Source organism: Chelmon rostratus, chromosome 9 (assembly GCF_017976325.1).
Source record: "Chelmon rostratus isolate fCheRos1 chromosome 9, fCheRos1.pri, whole genome shotgun sequence".
NCBI classification, from domain to species: Eukaryota; Metazoa; Chordata; class Actinopteri; order Chaetodontiformes; family Chaetodontidae; genus Chelmon; species Chelmon rostratus.
This window is the reverse complement of record NC_055666.1, coordinates 7,358,997-7,378,631: the sequence shown is the minus strand read 5'-3', so window position 1 is coordinate 7,378,631 and position 19,635 is coordinate 7,358,997. Positions and strand designations below refer to the sequence as shown.

Sequence of the window (19,635 nt, the reverse complement as noted above, 5' to 3'; positions counted from 1 at the left end):
TAGCCAGCTAGCTAAGTTAGCTAAAGTGCAGTTCATCTTGCAGAAGTTAGCGAGCTACCTATAGGGAAGCCGAGATCGCGACATAATAAAGTACAGATGAGTTTCCGAACAGAGCGTGGTACATGTTCATACATTAGGCTTGTAACCAAAACTGTACAAATGATGCATGTGTGGCTTTAATGTTTCTCTCAGTGCTTCCCTACAAACTGCTCATCCTGTTAGCGATCCCACTGGAGACAATGCAGCTAATCAGAAAAATCCGTAACCCATCTTATTGTCTGGTCTGACATTGTGGCACACTGTGACGCTCTGTCACGTTGGGCAGTAGGGAATATAAGAAAGTGCAAATGAGTAAAAATAAGTTGCTTTGCGTGCTAAAGTGTCTATTAACGAACACTCAAGTGCATTTACTGAGCAAAAGACTTATTTTGTTTGCTCAAATTAAACTGTTTTGTGTCATAATTTATCTTACTGCCCATACGTTTCACACTCAGTTCAGCTGACTCATTGCATCCAGCATGTTTCACGATGTTGCTGTGTTTAAATATCAGCTCCATCGGACATTATGATGAACTGACAAAGTGCATTCATCCTTACAAGTAGAGGAGAGAGAGATTAACTTTCTAAAAGTCACCGCAGCGGGAGCAGCTTGTAGCCGGCTGTCTATCATGACGAATGCATCTCTGTTCTGCGCTTGTTAACAAATGTCACCTGTCTGTTCGCTGGAAAGAAAATGTAAGCTTATACAATAAACTGCATCTGTATTTATCCGGGGAGGCTGGCTGAGCCTGGACGCTATTTGCCAGCAAATCACACTCGAGCTCAAGTTGACGCGTTCACATTGCGGCCAGATAGCAGCGGCGCCTCTTCATGGGGTTTGACCTGGCTGACTTCTCTGCTTCTATAAGACAGATTCCACCTGAAATCTTCACAGGAGCACTCTAACAGAGAGGATGCGTGTTTCATCACACTTTAAACACTAATGCAATGTCAAAACTGCTGTAAAATGCCATCTACAGCGTGTAGCTGGAAGTAATTATCTCCATTAATGTATGGACTGCGCCTCAGATGGCTCATGATATCCTTTCCAGCACATGCTGTTGCTTCAGAGGTATAATGAGTAATTGCACATCTAGAAAAGCAAAGACATGTCAGGTTGTAACGTATAGGGCAGTCTATTATCTTAAGATCTGTGTTCTCTGCGGTCCGGAGCTTTTTCCTCTCCTGGTGGCAGATCCTTTGTTGGATAGCGGTGCTGCATTAGTGTAATGACAGCCTCCGGCTCTGGTCACACAAAGTAAAAAGCGCTGACTTGCATCTCAAAGTTCTTCACTCTGAGGAATATAAGGGAGGGTTTCTGCACAAGTGATTACACTGCAGATATTCGGATGAATGATGTACGTGGACAGGAGCGCACTGCCGGGGTGAGCCGAGGGAGCCGAGGGAGGGGGATCAAAAATGTCTTTGGTGCTACTTGAGACAATTAACTCATTAACAAGTGTAATAACTTTTTAAATGTGGTATTACCACCTCTGTGGCCGCTCATGCAGAGAAAATAATAGTTGTGCTGCTGAGAGAAACACTGGCACAAAGGACTCATTGTGCATTACATTTTTCTGCCCGTCTGCATACTTGGTCCAAATGTATGTCAAGGACAAAACTGCTGGCCATACTTATGGAAAAAAAATCAATACCCCCTAAAAGCCTTTCATTAGAAACATATCCATTTGACTGTGTGCAGCTGCCAGAGAAAGTTGTGTCTGGAGAAGCTCCAGTGGCTTTTAAAAGCCAACACTGGGCCTTTCCTGACAAAAATGTGGTGCACTACCTAAGTGTGAGCTTCTAAGCCATTAGACTCGCTTGTGCCAATTTCTGAAAAACTCGATTCTTCTCTATACTCTCTTTGAAGAGTCCGATTTTTGTTTTTCTTCTGCAGGAACAGCAGTGTTAGAGCTCTCGTTCTGACCGCAAAACAGCAAAAAAAAAAAAAACCCCAAAAAACCAAACAAACCCTTGAACCCACTGCAGGGGCTTCAAAATCGCTTAGCGGCAGGGCTACGTGCGTACCGTGTGCTCACATTATTGGCAGATAGTAGTGAATTTGTAGCTTGATGTGCTGGAATGACAATCAAAGCCACTTGTGCTTGAGATTCAGCCCACGAGGGAGCATTCACAGATCACTCTGATACTGTATGCTTTGAAACTGTGTTATATCGGCGTGCACGATGCGGCTGTGTGTCTTTCGGCATATCATCATTCCTTGCTAAGCTACATACAAAGTGAACATTTAGAAAGGTCCACTTATGAGCTGCAGACTTTTTACCTCATCACATGGTCTTCATCAGTGGATGGGATTTGCTCTGTTGTCATGGAGATGCATTTGACGACACGTGAGCTCAGTGGCTGGTTTGATTTCTACTGCTGCAACTATTTTCATTATAGATTCATTTGAGTATTACTTTTAATCGTAAAGCCTATAAAATATTAGAAACCAGGGCGTAACGCAGGTGATCACAAAAGGCAAAGGTGACGTCTTTAAACGTCTCGCGTTTTACGACCAGGACTTCAAAACCCAAAGACAGTCAGTTTACCGTGATAGAAAACAGAGGAAAACAACAAACGTTTACACTGCAGAAGCTGGAACCAGAGGCTGTTTTTCATTAAAAACTAATTTTTACTCAATTAAATGATGTCGAAATATTTGCCAATTAATCTTCTTCATTAGTACATTCTTGACTTTGGAAATTTGACCAAGCAATCCCAACTCAAGCTCCACTTACAGAAACAGCTTTTTCTGGAGCTTTTAACCGCATCACCTGATCTTTATCTGCTGATGACGGCCGCGTGACACGACTGTAACGACTCGGATGAGAATTCCTTTAAGTTGGATGAAACGACGTTGCTGAGAAAACTCTCAGAAACTGATGACGACCATGTGATCGTTTGGCCAAACGACTATTTCCAAAGTCAAGGAGGATCTTAAATGCTCCAGTCAAAGATAGTTCACTGGTTAAAAAGGCAGTAAGTACAGTTTCAGCTTGAGTGCAGCAGTTGGGGCTGCAGGTGTTTTATGAGGTTGTCGATGAGAGTTAGTGATTTAGTGATTACAGCCGCTCGTTTGTATTGAAAGAAGCCTCCTGAAATACAGGAATATCCTCTCTTGTAAAAACGTGACTTTATTGTTTGTATCACTTGCATGCTTCTGTAATTCAAATGGACGGACAGACTTTGTATCGAAGTAGAAAAAGCTCGATTGACCACCTGCTGGGTGCCCAGAAGGGGTCGATGAGGGTCATGGATGACTTAACAGCACTTGGTCTTATCACTGACCTGCAGCTGGATTTGTGGATTACAATCGTCTCATCTCACATGGCGGCCTGCTGAATTAATACTTAATGAATGCTTTTCCCGTTGTTGCTATTTAATTATCTTTAAAACTGAGTGTTTGTCTGTTCGATGGACCATTTGCCAGAGAGGTGGTTTACATTATAGCGAACTCCCGGCTCGTTTGTTCATCTACTTTTACAGCGTTAATGGGATGCTGAGTGCCACAATTCCCACCTGAAACTATTAGAATGAGAATGGATTTATCATACAAGTCCCAGGAAGTGTTCTCAACACATCCTGACATTCAAGATAGAGTACAAATACCCACTTTTCAGATTTTCAGGTCAGTGTCACCTCCATATTTTTGCGGTGACTTGGACACATAATCACACCTCGGAAAGTCTAATGGAATGTATTAACCAATGAAAGGCTCTGAATGCAGCCTGTGAAATGCAGCTCACGACGGGTAAACAAGCAGCTTTTCCACTGCTGTGTAAGTCAAGCCAGTAGTAATTTTATGCAAACAGCAAGTGTTTCCCTCCAGGCTTCTTAACATCTGAGCAGAGTTTTAGTGGGCTGGATTCCTCTCAGCAGCTTGGAACAGAGAGTGTGGCAGAGATGCAGTGAAGGGAGAAGGGGAACCCTGGCAGCGTCTGCAGCCACAGAGTGAGCCGTGCGTCAATCAATAGCTCCTGCAGTGGCTGCTTTCAGATGGAGCCTGCTCTAAACTTGCAATAACCTCTTTGGCTCGCCGCCATTCGCCACTTAGCAGACAACTCCTGGAGCATCAAAAGAGCGGAGTAGTGCAGCTGAGGTGAGGTCGCTTTCACAGGGAAAGCTCCAACTCAAAGGCAAAACTTCAATTTAGTTCTCCAGCTGCTCTACTCCTGTAATTAGCTGTGTATTTTCTGGTGGACGGCCAGACATGGCCAGTCCTTACATCACATGAGAGAGAAATGAGGAGCACATACAAAGCAACATGCTTCAATATGTATTCCAACAGCATATACATGCTGAGGAGGCGCAAAGTGCTTACTAATTTATGACACCACAATTTATGCCCTTTCACATGCACACAAGCAGGCTCCTGATGATTTAAAGAGGCATCGCAGTGTAATGGTAAAACATGTCATGTCACACAGAGCAAAACTCCCACTATCGCTTTTATTTTCCAACATCGATCAAGGATTATCTCGATTGTTCCAGCACTGACTGATTTTAGTAGGGACAAACCTGTTAGCAAACAGCTGCTAATTTACACTATCAGCAGAATCAGAGCAACATTTAGAGTCGTGTTTCTGGCCTCTTGATGAATGCACATCCGATATGCACTGTCCTTTTAGCTACCTGTCTGCTGGTGGTGCTAGACAGGTGGTTTGACAGCTTTAAACTAAGCTTACTACAGCTACATTCATGAGACCAAGCTAGTTTCAACGTAGTGGTTTTGAAAATCCCTAATATGATGTGTACTCAGGGGATCTTTGAGAAAGGTTTACAGTTCAGAATGAGAGGCTGGATTTGGTGGATAACAATGTGTTTATGCCTCACATCAGCTCGGGAAGAAAAGAAAGGATCCTATCAAAGAACAAAAAGGGCTAAAAATTATTGTTTACCTTTATCCATCCAACCAAAGAAAGAAATTCCAACAATGAGGACCCACAGCAGCAGCTCTGAAACCAAGCCCCTCAATAGAAACTGGATATTTTCCTTTTCCAGAGCTGCCTGGGGTAAAAGGTGTGAGCCAGATGTCTCATGAGCCACCAGAGTGGGCCATGTTTAAATCCTCCACTGCTGAGGCGGCTGTTCGGTGGCCAGAGGGTCATCTGTGCCGGTTGTGATGGAAACCAAAAAAACTCAGAGGTGGAGGAAGCTGACATGGTGAGGGAGGAGGCCTTTTGGGCTTAGTTAGCCCAATAAACTCTTCAATCTGCCTACTGGTATTGGCAGGCCAAAAGGACCGCAGCCTCTGTGGCCACGGAAGCAACATAAACTCATATGTGGGGTGAGCTTTGTAAGTCCGTGCAGAATTCATTTTGGTTAATTCAACTCTGGCAAACCGTTAGACGCCACAGGAAGCATGTCTGTGGAGAGTGATATGTGTCATGTTTGCTGACACATGGCTGCAACTTTGCAGTGAAAGGAACAAGTAGAGATGGTGTGGGCATCTGATCAGGGCGCCTCGTGGACACCTCAAGCTGGGAGGCTGAGGAACTACACATCCCTTTTAGCCTGTGAACGCCTCAGGATCATTTATTAATGCATTAAAAATGTAAATACAATTGGGCAGTTTCTACATTAAGTTCTGAACATACTGAAAACAAAAAGGAAATGGTAAAAAATTTTTGAGTATTTTGTGGATGGTGGCATTCATGGACATTTTTTAATAGTTTGCATAAAAAAACTTATTGAAAGCAGCTTTTTGCCTGCAACATTTCTGATTTCAGGGCAGTCATACATCTTAAGTGCATCATCACATCGGAGGCTTTAGGAGAGACTCCCACTCAGAAGTGAGCACAGCATAAAATTTGTGGTTCCTTTAATGATGGCATTGAAGTCCAGCTCCTGAAGGCATAAAATAATTATTTAGTAGGTGGACAGCAGATAGCGGAATGATTACTAAATTACCAGCCTCCTCCTACCACTCTGTACGTGGAGAGGCTAGGTGCACTTTCACAGATGGTTCCTTGTCCAATTTTACTAAGTCAGTAGGAAACTTTGACAGGAGAAACTCCAGTGAAAAATACTTTGTGTCGGCCCGCTGACAGATGGCTGAAAGACAGTTTAATGGGCAGCTAATAATCACCAACATTACAGGAGGACCCTGTGTAGATTCTTATTAAAATGTCTGCTTAAAATATGGGAACATTCAACTAAGACCAGCTCTGAAAGTAGTTGTCGCAGCTGATAAAGTCACCCAGAAACGAAGACTGTAGTGTGGTAAATGATTTATTTCATCATTAAGAACATAAATAATGCAAGAGTAAGTCTTGATAGAAATTGATTTTGGGAAATATGCTATCTGCCACTTTTCATCATTTCACATTTGAGGCAGAACTCTAAAGTCAGAGGATACAGAAATCACAAGTAAAAAAGGAAATCACTTGATACAAATAGTGTGGAAAACGCACACACACAAAGAAACAGGATGGCCTGCAAAGTTACCATAAACTAAAAACAAGTGGGATGTTACCAGAATAAGCATATAAGTAAATTTTATGTATTAAACAGGAAGCGCAAAGAGCTGGAAAGAATCTTGTGAAACAAACAAACCAGTGAAGGCTGATGTAAACCTAGAGTATTTGCTGTATATCTGATGTCACAATGATCCAAACTACATTCATTCTTTGTCCCTCAGACCTGAAATAAAAAATTTAAATTCAGTCGACATGTCCACTGAGGGATCGTACAAGTAGCAGAAAATGCACCATTCACTTTTCATGAGAAGTATAACTGTATCGCTAACACGTGCTTAAAAGCTTTCAACCACGTGGACGCCACGATTATTCTGATCCATTTCATGGGCCGGCTGGTATTTGGACACAGAGGAAGGATTTCACACAGAAAGTGTCATCCCATCAGATTTGTGAGAAGCTGCTTTGAGGCCTCTTCTTGCACCGGTGCAGTCAGGTTTTACATGAAGAGCCATGAGGTTTTAAAGAAGAAAAAACTAGATCAGCTTAAAAAACTCCAACCAAACTGCAGTTATTATCAAGACTTATTTTCTCTCTGTGAGCACTTTCATCGGACTTCACCACAGTGACTTTGACCCAGACACCCAGTGTCTGGGTCAGCTGTTTTGACTTCATGCTTTTAAATCATGTTCCATGACGTTTGTGTTAAATAAAAACTACTCTCACCTGCCGACAGCTCATAGCCGCTGCTGTACGAAAAGTCCAGGAACTATGAAGGGACAAAGGAAAAAAACAGCAACAGAAAAACACCCCTTACAGACTCTCAAACTTCATCAACGGAAAACCACAGGAAAGGACAAATCACATTGTTGGCCGCTGGCAGCAAATCCGCTGCCAGCACCAAGAAAAATGACCACTATAATGATATTATCAAACTCAGTGCCCCAAAGAACTTCTCAAACTCCACAGAACTAAAGTGGTTTCACAGGTTTTCAGTTTAGTGCAAGCTAACTGAGGAGATGCAGAGGGACAAAATGAACGTCTGTTCATTTTAAATCATCCCAAATCACCTTAAAACATTACAATTAGAGGAGAAACTTACATAATGTTGCCCATTAAAAGCAAAGGAAAGCTGCTACATTTCACATTTTAGCATGCGTTTAGTGTTGTATGTTCTGTCAGTGATGTGAAGCATCACTGACAGAACAATCCACATGAGTGATGTAGATTATTATCCGGCTCATAAACTATTTCTATCAGACTTTGAAGTCTGTGTTATTGTTATTCCTTATTCAGCTGAAGGGAGGAAAAGGCACTTGACGAAAGTATGCTGTCAATTCAGCTCAGAGCTCAGCCGCCTCGCAGCTCAACGCGTCCTGCTTCTGATGCGAACCCGCTAACCTGCGGTGATCCACATGCAGCGTGTGTCTGTGTCACTGACCCTGTGTATTCAAACGGAAATCCTCTTATTTGTCTGACTTTTCAAATGATGTTCAGGACATTTAAACTCTATTTTCTGTGGGTTCAGTCGCCGCCGAGGTCGCTGTCAAGGTGAGTCACGGCAACAGCAGCAAAACAAAGTGTGAAGCTCGTCTTGCATCAGGCACAATCTAGTCGGAAACACGCTGAACATCAGCATTGCCCCCACCCCCTCCTCCACCCTCCACCTTTTTCTCGCTTTGGCATCTGCTTCTCCGACGCCTGTGGCAGCTTGGGGGGGGGGGGGGGGGGGGTAGTCAGCGATCTTAGCCTCGGGCGAGGTGCTGTTTCAGGGCAGACAGCTCATCAAGGTGAGTGACAAGTGTTGGGGCGGGAACTTACGATTCACTTCTCTGCCCCGAGGCGGAAAGTTGCACACTGTTAGCTTTAGCACAAAATCTTTAAAACGTGGTCTTTTTCTGGACAAATCTCACAGGGTAATGATGTAAGAACTGCGTGTTAGAATCAGGAAGGAGCTTTGAAGTAGTCCTGTTCAGTGACATCACAGAAGCCCATAACCCAACCAAACAGCTGCGTAATGCACCCCTGCATTACATTGTTTTACGACACATTAACAAATATGTGAGTTTCTGACACAATTATGAGACTTTTCTTTGATTTTACGTTTAAAATGGAGTCCAAGCAATCAGTGAGATGTTATAATAATAAAGCGTGCGCATAAGCACCACGACAGCAACCCACTGTTTGCTCTTTTGGCTCTATACCCTTATTGGTTTAGATGAGCGCCAGCTTTCATGCAGGCTTTCCTTTGGTGGGATTCTTAGTGATGGAACAGGCTGAAAACAAGTTAAAGAAGTTTACAAGTCTGCAGTGAACTGCCAGACCTTGGAAATCATACGACTTGTACATCCAAATCCTGATGTACATAGAGGAAGCATTCAGCGGGATCAAGAGAGCAAGTAAAAAAAAAGGGGAATTACGTTCCTGCAGCAGAGCTTCGAGATAAACCAACCAAAGTCATTTTGGCGTTTTATTCCAGACTGTATCTCCAGCTGAACAATGTGGGAAAGAAAGAAAACAAGTTAACTTGTTCACATCTTCTGTGGTTGTAGCTGTAGTAGATGCATGGCTGTTTTACTTAATCCAGTAGGATTAAGTAGATAATACGCCATGAAATGCATTTATAGACATGATCTAACACAGACCTGATAACTAACAGGTTGAATGTAAAAAAAGAACAGTGTGTCTGGTGTTCTTGATGTGCTGCAGATCTCCAGTCGACATTACATGCAGCACAGATGCTTGCCAAGATACTAAAATTGCTACTGCATTAATAAGGTCTCAGTTAGACCTGAAGGAAACAACCAAAAATGATAATCTGTACTACATAATACACCATGATATTTCCTGTCGACCAGTTTAATTCTGGCTGTCTGGACTGAACTGTGAAATGATTGGCTGCCTGAAACCCTGGCTAGATGTCACGGGTTGTCGTAGCCATTCTGAGTTTAATTTATGGGAATCAGATAATTAATGCAGTGAAAATTATGATAAAATTCAGGTCAGTTGGAGATTTTTAATGTTAGTAATTGGGTACTTTGGGTTTATTGTTCAGCCATGCATCTAACCATCTTAAAAGGAAGATTATGAACAGGAAGCCCACAGTTCTAACTGCTCATGTGATGTTAAAGTATCTAAGAAGCCTTTTGTTTGCACTAAAAAGATGCACTTTGCCAAAACCGGAGCCCATAAACCCGCTCACCTTTATATCAGTGTGTGTGCCCACACACACACACACACACACACATAAAGATATCTAGAGCAGCTTTGTGTCGGCCATTTGCAAAACATCCGTCAATGTTGAGTTAAATACTTCAGAGAGTGAGACAGAACAGGAAAAAAAAGATTACATAACATTTTACCAGCATATTGAAAACATTCTGAAAGAAACAAATGTCTTGAAAACTCCCACGTTGAACCCCCCCCCTGCATCTCCTTGTTACACCTACACAGGTGTTTTCTCTCCTGCTGCCTGATTAGACTGTGTGGGCAGCATCGCGCTCTCTTTGTTGGACCTGTTCGGCCAGGACAACTTGAACCTTAATAATTAGCCCATAGATGTTTTTTCACAGTTTGACCTGTCACAGCAGGAAAAGCACGAATGCCGCTAATGGCATCAACAATGGCTCTGTTTTATTCAAGTGTGCCAGTGAGCCATGACAGCGAAACAACGTGCACAATAACAGGACCCTGAAACTGCAGCAGCCGAACTGAAACCGCCATCACTGGTTGTGTTATGAACACCTGTGCTTTTCCTCCTGTGACACATCACACTGTGCTCTGTGACAAACACCTGTTGACTCCGGTGAGCTCGTGTGACTCCCAGCATTGCTCGGCCCAACTGCGAATCAGCCAGAATAAGTGAAAACACCTGCGAGCGCGCAGGTCGTTACTATGCTGCTATCGCACGTTCACACTCTAATTACAAGATGCTCTCCCATCTAAGTCTAAGTAGCTCACTGTACACGTGTCCCTGAGGTAATATACAGCATATATATGTAAAAAAAACACTGTTATTCTCTTTCAAATAGGTGCTTTACATCATTTCACTTTTATTCATCCGCAAGCATCTTCTCCGTGGAAAGAATGGATATTTAAATAGACTGCTCAAAAATACATTAGAAGTGTTCTTATAGTATTCTTTTTGCAAACCAAACACACAGAGTCCAGAGGACGGAGCCTTTGCGGAGCACCTATTCACCTATTGTGAACAGATCAGTATAGTACAGAGTGAGGGTAAGCGTATTGTAGTGTGTATCAGTCACTTCCATGAGGCTGTGTCCGACCCTTTGACTTAAAGCAATCCCTTAGGGGAAGATGTGCGTCTTTGGCTCCCTAAGACTTACTGGAACTGTGGCTTTGCTCCATCGTGTTGAAGAAGAGACAGACTCCTGCAGTCAGCAGCAGGTGCATGGACTCGTACAGCAATTTTGGAGAAAAGACGCTCCATATGAAGAGATGGTACCGCAGGACAGTTACCAGCACAATGTAGGCTGCAGCTGGCACAGACCTCAGCAGGGCCAAACAGTAGCAGCCGTGGCTAACTGCAACCGGGCTCCTGCAGAGAGGAAAAGGATTCATCAGAGAGGAGGAAAGCACTGCAGAGAGCAAAGCAGGCGACTCTTTGCTGTGAATAATGGGTAAAAACCTCCTAGAGAGCCACACAGAGAAGTTTTTTTTGCACACCAAGGTCACCCTGAGCTGCTCTATGTTTTCTATATGACAGTGTCTCATTAGTAGAGCTGCAGATTGTTTGATGATTCATCATCAACGAACGCTGCATTCTCACATTTTTGGAGTTTTTACCTTACCCTTGTAACAAGGAGAAGAGTCTGATCCAATTATCTTCTCATAATAATACGGATTGCTGGCAAAGTCTGATAAAGAAGTTAATGACTTCAAAAACCTGCATGATTGGAGGAGGGATGCAGTGAGGAGATTAGGACATGATGATGTAAAAACAAACACGCGGATACACAAAGACTCATGTACACTCGACTTCGTCTCTGATGCATTGAGGCACACGCGTAAATCAGCGCTGGGATCTTGTTCATTCAAACAGGCAGAGTCCCAGCTGAGGGGGAGCAACTTCAAGCCTTTTCCCAAGACAAGAGTAGTGGGAGACATGGGAAGGAGTCCAGTTTGGAGGTGGAAAATCATATGACCAGTTACAACACACACACTGTTGATTTCTATGAAGATCTGCATGGGCACAAACACACATGAATAAGCAATAATGAGCTTTTTCTGAATGCAACAATTCAATACTATGGCACACAGGAAGAGATGGAGTTATGCTTTTGTTGCTATGCTGCCGTCAGAGTCAATGACATGTGATTAAACAATACCACTAACTTGCAAAACTAAGAGTCCAGGTTTGTATACATGGGGGCGGGGGACTCATCAGGGACAGATTAAAAAAAGAATGGGCGAAATTGAAGCAGCAGAGGCTGAGATATGCTGACTTTTAGCCGCTGGTATGGGTCTGGCTCCAAAAACTCCAGATCCTACGCCTCCCATAATGCCACTTATTATGGCATAATGGGAGGCGTAGGATCTGGAGCCAGACCCATGTTAAATCCTCCCTGCCTGGTGAATGCCCAGGTCTTTCAAATGCCGAGGCCTCAGTTTGTATTGCAGGCTTTCTGTTATGAATGTGTAGTCTTGAAACCCAAGCAGAGACAACCCTGATGATCCTTTCAGAGCCACAGAGGACCTTACAGAACAGTTTTCACAGACTGAATCATACTCTGCATGACAAGCACACTAAACTCGATGAGTAAAATCGATGAAGTGCTCTTTTATAACAAAAGTCTAATTTAACCCAGTTATCTAATTACTTATTTGGATGGGAAAACAAAGGTGGACACACCAGAAATGCCCTAAGTGTTCACATATGACATATGTCTGATCGTGGCGAACCCATTAGTAAATCTGTGACTAGCGAAGTGGCCATGTCCTCAGATGAAGACAAACGATGTTGGTGAGTAGGAAAATAACTTGAGTCAAACTGAACACTCAGTTTGTCTAAAAATAAACTGAATCCCACTGTGCACCAGCAATCAGCGTACTGTAAAGGTTAAGCTCCTCAATTAATAGCGAATTCCACAGAGCGGCTGTTTTTAAAACAGCTTACGTTTACTTCGCCGTCCTACCCCGAAGAGCTGCTAAACATTCATGTGCGACCTCTCAGGTGGGCACCCAGGTAAACAGTCAGGCTGTGCACAATCCTGCCAGCGACTTCATCCTCTCAGTGGAGAAGATGTGAGACATCTACGGCATCCTCTCTAATTCACAGTTTTCTAAATGAATGATGTGATGAAGAAGATAAGCTTGACTTTAGCTCATTTATCCAGCGTGTGGTTCAAAAAAGTGAAAATCCTAAAACAAAATGAGAAAGCCACAGAAAGAAGAAGACTTCTAACACAGAGAGAGGAGTATTTTTTGGTCTTAATTTATCCTTCTTCTGCTGTCATAAATGTGCAAAATGATGGATAAGTGACCCGCTGACTGAGGGAGATCCCACCACTGTTTGAGGGAAGGCTAAGTTGTCCTTCAATGCATCATATTTCCAATCCACTGCACTTAAGAGCTTACAAAGCAGCGAGATGCACAAAAGATCGGCTGTCTGTCACCACGTCCACTTTACTTTTTCACAGCTCTCAACAAAGGTAATTTCAAAGAGCCAGTGCGGCTTCTTAGAGATCAATGACACGGTGAAAACACGATGACCTGAACATGCTTTTTATCTTCTGGATTTATGTCAGAATCCGACTCTTTAGAGATGAAAAGAAAGCTGCGCCGATGGGTCTCGTCTGATTGGCCGGTTTGGAGGTTTACAGTGATATGAAGTGCACTAAAACAATAAAGCATTCTCTTCCAATCATGCGACTGCTTTAAGTAAGAATTTGAGTGTGTCAAGGGAAATCCGTTGAAAAGCTATTGATCAAAGTCCATTTTCAGCCCTTGTCTTGTGATGGAGCTGCTGATGGTGCAGAGTGAATTCTAAATGAGATACTGTATATGAGGCTATTTTAGAGTTTCCTTTGTGACAGTGTCTGAGTAGTGCATATTACAGGTGGGGTTTCTGACGGAAGCGTCCCTCTATGAATAACAACAACAAAGGAAGGCAGTCATGTGTCCTGCACGGTGACGCAGTGTGTTATGTTTACACTCTGGATTTAATGTGACGTTAGCTCGAGGGGCATCATAGAGCAGAGTCCCTGCGGTGGCCTCTAGAGGCTGCAGTGTTCATTGCTGCACTCGATATGAAAGTGATGGGCAGACCAAACAACGTACAGGCGATTTGACTATTCAGAGGGTAAAACCACAGTGAAAGTGGCGAGGCCGCCAGACTCCATCATCGCCTCCCCTAATGGCCTGCTTGTGGGCAGATCAGTCGTGCCATCAGTCTAAATGGGATTTACTGCATGATTGCGTTGTTGTTGCAGTTTTGGTTCACGAGTGGAACAGATGAATGCATGAGCTGCATTTGAATGAGGTTTTTCAGAAGTAGCATTTTAGGCAGCCGATATACATTCAACATACATCACATCTCATATGTCATGTTGCTGCTGGCTACCGTATGTGACATTCTGTCATGCCTCTCACAAGTGATTTGCTAGCTTACTCAGCCGTGGTGAAGCTTCCATCTGAGCGTGGCTTCACTTTTCATGAGGAACCCCTCTACTCTTGGTGGGGTTAGAGATTGGGTTTTCCCTGATTGTGGTGCTAAAAGAAAGTTGATGGAGTTCATTATAATCAAGCTGTGTAAATTTTTATATTTCTGTGTTAAACTTTCAGGGCGATGACGGTGAAAATTTCATGGATAGAGGTCTTGGAAATGTCTCGTCATGGATCACAGGGACATTTGTACCTCATGGTTGTGCTAAATGAAAGGTGGAGAGGTCGCCAACATGAGAGTCATCCTCTGAGGACCTTTAATATCCACATTAAATTTCATGGCAGGCCAGCTGGGAGCCCTCCTGGACCAGAGTGTCTGATGGACGAAAGGATCGACTTCATCATCCCTTTGCTCTGCCGCGAGCAGCACAAAAAATTTTAAGATGGGTAGAACTTTTTAATCAGACTGTCTGCACTACTGAAATGTTCAACATATCACAATCACATGTGGGATCAAAGATTATTAAAAATATAAATCATGCATGGGTATATGCGCCTGCTGCAGTCTAATTTCTATGGGACCTTTGTGCTGACTTCTTTTTACATGAGGTAGTGATGTATTAGCACAAGGCTGCAGTCTTAGATAAATCGCTGACACTTAAACAACATAGGCAGGTTAAAGCAAACTCTTTTTATACAAACAAACAGTCTACAATAAAAGAGCATTTTAGTTTTGGCTCCATCAGCAGGGCAGCTGCTGCCCAGCCACAGAGCTCATCACTCAGCTCTGTGCAGGGGCGCCATGCTGAGGGGAAGCTGTAGTTATTGGCTGCATTCACACGTATACAGCAGCCGAGCCTTGGCCTCTCTCCAGTTAAGGTCTTATGCGGGCTAAGCTGTTTACATGCATCTTTGATACCCTGCACGCAAGTCTCCTTGTTGCCATGAGTAAAACTATTAACAGAATATCCCTGTTGTGCCGGTGCTGTCCCACCCACAGACAGTATTCACAAAGAAAAAGTATAAAACAGAAACATCACTAGAAGTAACTGTAATAGTGACGATGCTGTGTGGCTGAGCTGGCACACACACGCTTAAAACCAAAGTAGAGGAGTGGAGCTTGTTTAACGTTCAATTCTACCATAGAGCAGTAATTTCCAACATTTCGGCTGACGAACCCAGTCCCTCAAATACCCCTTGACTGGCACCACCCGCCATGATCCAAATGTGTTCTTATACATGGAGAATAAACTGGATGTTACTTTATCACTATATTTGTGCACTTTATAATTACATGTATTGATGTTTAACATTACAGGGACATTTTCAGCGAATGTAATTGAGAAAAGATGGTTTATTCATTACTTTATTTCAACTCTTTATCCATTAATTACTTTTAGCTCATTATTTCTAAACAGGTTATGCATTACTTTTAGCAATTTCAACCACTTTTTAAACTTTAATTTATATAATTCAACCATTTATCCATTACTTATAGCTAACTATTTTCAACTTGTCCACTCGTGTACAGTGTGGTTGAAAAGATAAGCATAATGCTAACTTGTAGTCCTATTTGGCTGTTTAAGATTGTCCTTAACAAAAACATGTGGATGGATTTTTTTGACTGAGTTGACCCCCTGGAAACTGCAGGAGTAACCCCGGTGTATAAACACCCCTGGTTGGATATCAGTGCCATAGAGTGACTGACACCTACCTGTCTCTCTCGGAGCTAAGGTAGCAGACGAGGTGACATGCCCAGAGCAGGGGCCCGGCGTAAGTGCTCAGGGCCGTTAAGAAGATGGCAGGTGCTTCTACGTAACTTTCCAGTCCAACGAAGCCGACTGAAATGTCGACGGTGGCAATGTTGTTGGAATTGCCCTGCGGGAGCACAAAGGAAGCTTATTTTAGCATCACCATGGCACAGGAATAACTTACCCTGTAAACAGACAAAATGAGTGCACAAAGATCTGTGGGTGAAGCGTTGTAAGCATTTCAGAGCTCTAAAGAACTGGCCCTTTGCTTTATCATCATTACTCGAACCTTCTGGCCACTTCCCATCGGCACAGTTGTTTGTGTTTTCCAGTCCCTGACCAGAGCAGCACACACAGCTTTCTATCTGGAGCTCCTGGACTCTTGTTAGAGCCCCTCGGGCTGCTGTGAAAGTGTGGACATGTGCATGTACCAGCACACATATTTTATTTTTTAAAAACAGCATATTTCTGGCTTATTTAACAACGGAAGGAATTTCCAGGACCTCTGAAACAAGACAAATATGCCTGCAGTAGAACTGCAAATATGAAACTTTCCTAACCTTGTTTTATTTTCTTTGTTCTTTGTTCAGAAGTTTCATCTGAAGCTTTAGGAGATTGTATCACTGCAGCACAATCAGGATTTATAGCCACAGTGAAAATGGCATTTGGTTCTGTAAATGTAAGATATATACACATAGAAAAAATATACCTTTGTTCCAACCTAATAAAATAATGCAACTCAAAAAAAGAGGCTGAATAGCTGTGCTGATATGAGGAAATATTTCATAGCCTTTAAATATATGTTGAAGATTTTTTATGCAGTTGTTTCAAGCTGAACCGGCAGAGAGACCAGAGATCATTAAAGCTGTAATATAGACATTATAGCTTTTAAATGAAGGAATATCGAAATGTATAAAGTGGTCCGTCTTTGTGCCAATGCAGATCATAAAGTAAGCAGGTTAAAATCTTTCTGACCAGAAAGGCTCCTTAACTCCAGTGACTCTAAAGACATTACTGCACCCAGTGTTCCCTGGGCAGTCAGTTTTAACCTAACCTTTACAATAAAAGCATTTTTGAGTTCAAATTAAGTGCAAGCATTTAAAAAAACAGGGGCAAAGTAATCCATGTTCAAATCTGTGTCACTGAGGTGCTTTATCTGATTTCTGGTTGACACATTCAGATGGTTGAAATCAGATACCTCCTGTACGCAGAACGCAGCTCAGAGAAACGCCGTCATGTCTGCTCACGCCCCTTCCCACCAACTTCAAACTGGCTCATTTGCAGTATCTCATTCTGTAAGTGTGTCCCTTGACAAATTAAATTTCCTACAATATAACAAGTGATAATTACATTTAAAATTCATTGTGATTGTTAGGCTGCGGTATGTACGCTCCACCCTAAACATGCACGCACACAAGGAGAGGAAAATCAGAGGGAACTGGCAGAGATTTAACAAGAGAGGACGCCTTTCTTGTTAAATCCGGATGCAGTCATGATTCATAAGCAGCAACACATCAGGTAATGGTTTGTTCCCCTTCTGCACAGACATCTCTGATCATAGAGCAAGAGAACACTAACAGCTGGCTCCATTTTAAACAAACACACGGTGAATATCAGCGAGCAGGTTGGAGGCTGCATATGGATATTTTCTGCTTGCTCTCGTGCTGAAATCCTGCTGGGATCTTTCATATGTAAGGAGTGTCATTCTGCACCATCGACAAACACGTCACCTACGAAAAAACACAAGTGCGTGAAATGTTTTATGATTGAATTTTACACCAAAGTCATTGTCAGAACGGCTGTCAGAGCGGGGGAAGTCTGAATTACCGATGCTTTAAAAGTGATGTTAATCAGCCTGTGCAGTGTTATGTGCACTGAAATGCATCACCAAACAGAAATATCTCGTGTAACTTTTATGTTTAGCGTACATCACTTGTGTCACATTAATGCAATGTGTCTCCACCTCTCAGCCCTGAGCCCTAAAAACATCCTCGTGATGATTCATTTTTTTCTACAGAAGGTTGCTAAGTTGCATCTGAATTTATGCTGTGGGGCGACTCGCCCCTACTCATGAAACAGGCTCAAGTCGTTTCTGAAGAATAAAACCCTCCTTGCTGCTTTACTGACCGTCTGGTTTCGGGACAGTGATGAATCCACAGAAAATCCACAGCAAAGTCCGACTCGTCCATCACTCCAAAAGATCAGGACAGCTAAATAGAGACAGCCCAAACGTCTCCTGTGAGACAGTTAATTCGTCATATGATGTGATTTACCCTTTTTGTGACACTAGCATTGTCTGCATCTGAGGTTACCTGGAATATTTCCCTTAATCCTCTTGTGTTTTTGTGTGTTTGGTCGCCAGAGAACAAGGACACTTGGCCAATCAGCTTTCTGCCGATGTTTATGATCAAGCTTTTGAAAACAGAAAAAGCAACTGTGACTAGACTCTGCATTAATATCTTACCACCCAGATCAATGTGCAACCCAGAGCTCGCCGCTCAGCTGTACCTGAACTCGCTGATTAGATTTGAATTCAACATAATTTTGACTATTGCATGACACCACTTTTTGCTTCAGAGCAGCAAATTTAAGTCACATATGTTGTTGCTGTACAAATCAATTATGGTTACAGCTTCGTTTAGGACGTTATTTCTCGAAGGTCTGTAATTACATGCCTGGGCACCTACACTCAAAATTGTCTGGTGGCGGTCTATTCCCGAGCCCATCAAAGCATTAATGACCCAAGGGTGGTGGCGCTTATTAAATTGTTAGCGATATGGAAGTTCAGTACGGACAGCCGTACACATCTGTTAACCAAATATCTGTCCTGGGTGGTGGCGAAATGAAAAGGAAGGGATCATATCTGCCTTAGAGGAACAGTCATAGCTCAGAACATAACACATCCACAGGAAACAACTAATCCAGTTCACCTTCATGTCAGTGCTGCATTGATGGAATATAATTTACACACAAACGCTTCCTCTGCCCAGAACTGCACCTATTATAGTATCCAGCACTTTATCAGTGGTGATAGCTTTCCTAAATGTTGCTACACTCTGTGTGAGAGCGTTAAATTAGATGTCTCTTACAATCAGACAAGAAAACCTTGCTTACTGTTGTGTTGTTCCCTCGAGTTCCTTTTATAGATATGGGAGGTGGTGATTTTGGCTCTGAGACGCATCTTGACGCCTTCTTTTTGGCGTTAGAAATACCAATAGGTACTGCAGTTTGTGAAATGGTTGTATTTGTCAACTGGTGATGGTTTGAGTTGTTTTTTTAACCGCAAGACTAACTCTATAGATTTACAGCAAGGTGAATTGAACTTAATTTGGGAAGGTCAGTAGGGGGTAAACAAGCTTATCTGACTCTACAGATACAAACACTGCAAGAAGTCAACAGAAAATGCCAATCACTACCATCCACTGCTGCAACACACATTCATTTAACCTGTATTTAGTGAGGGAAACTTCACTGAGAGCAGTGCTGTTTTTCAGGAAGGCCCTCACACAGAGCTTACCAGCCCCATCTCAGCTTCAGCTGGGTTAAAGGCTCTTCTCAAGACCACCACAGTTAAGGCCCTGCCACAGCAGAGAGTGACGCAGCAAAATTCATGAAGCATGTTTCCTCGAAGCTTGGTGATTTTGGTCCATGGCATGTATTTGACAAAAAAATTGATCAATGATAGTGGTAATTCTAGTGGAAATAAATGATTTTTCCATTTTAACACCTGACATTTGGCTCCCCACTGCCCATCTGCTACTGTTATTCTGAAAATATGATATAGTTCAGAATATACTGTATAT

At 42.7% G+C, this 19,635-nt stretch overlaps 1 protein-coding gene across 1 annotated transcript in view; it reads right to left on the bottom strand.

Annotated features, from left to right (window-relative positions):
• Positions 1-6,257: 6,257 nt before the first annotated feature.
• pigg (phosphatidylinositol glycan anchor biosynthesis class G) overlaps positions 6,258-19,635 on the bottom strand; it is a 60,108-nt gene continuing 46,730 nt past the window's right edge. The window contains exons 12-13 of the mRNA XM_041944096.1: positions 15,796-15,959; positions 6,258-11,016 (exon numbers count right to left, since the gene is read on the bottom strand). Coding sequence (XP_041800030.1) covers positions 10,794-11,016; positions 15,796-15,959 — 387 coding nt within the window. The 3' untranslated portion in view covers positions 6,258-10,793. The remainder of the gene's footprint in view (positions 11,017-15,795; positions 15,960-19,635) is intronic.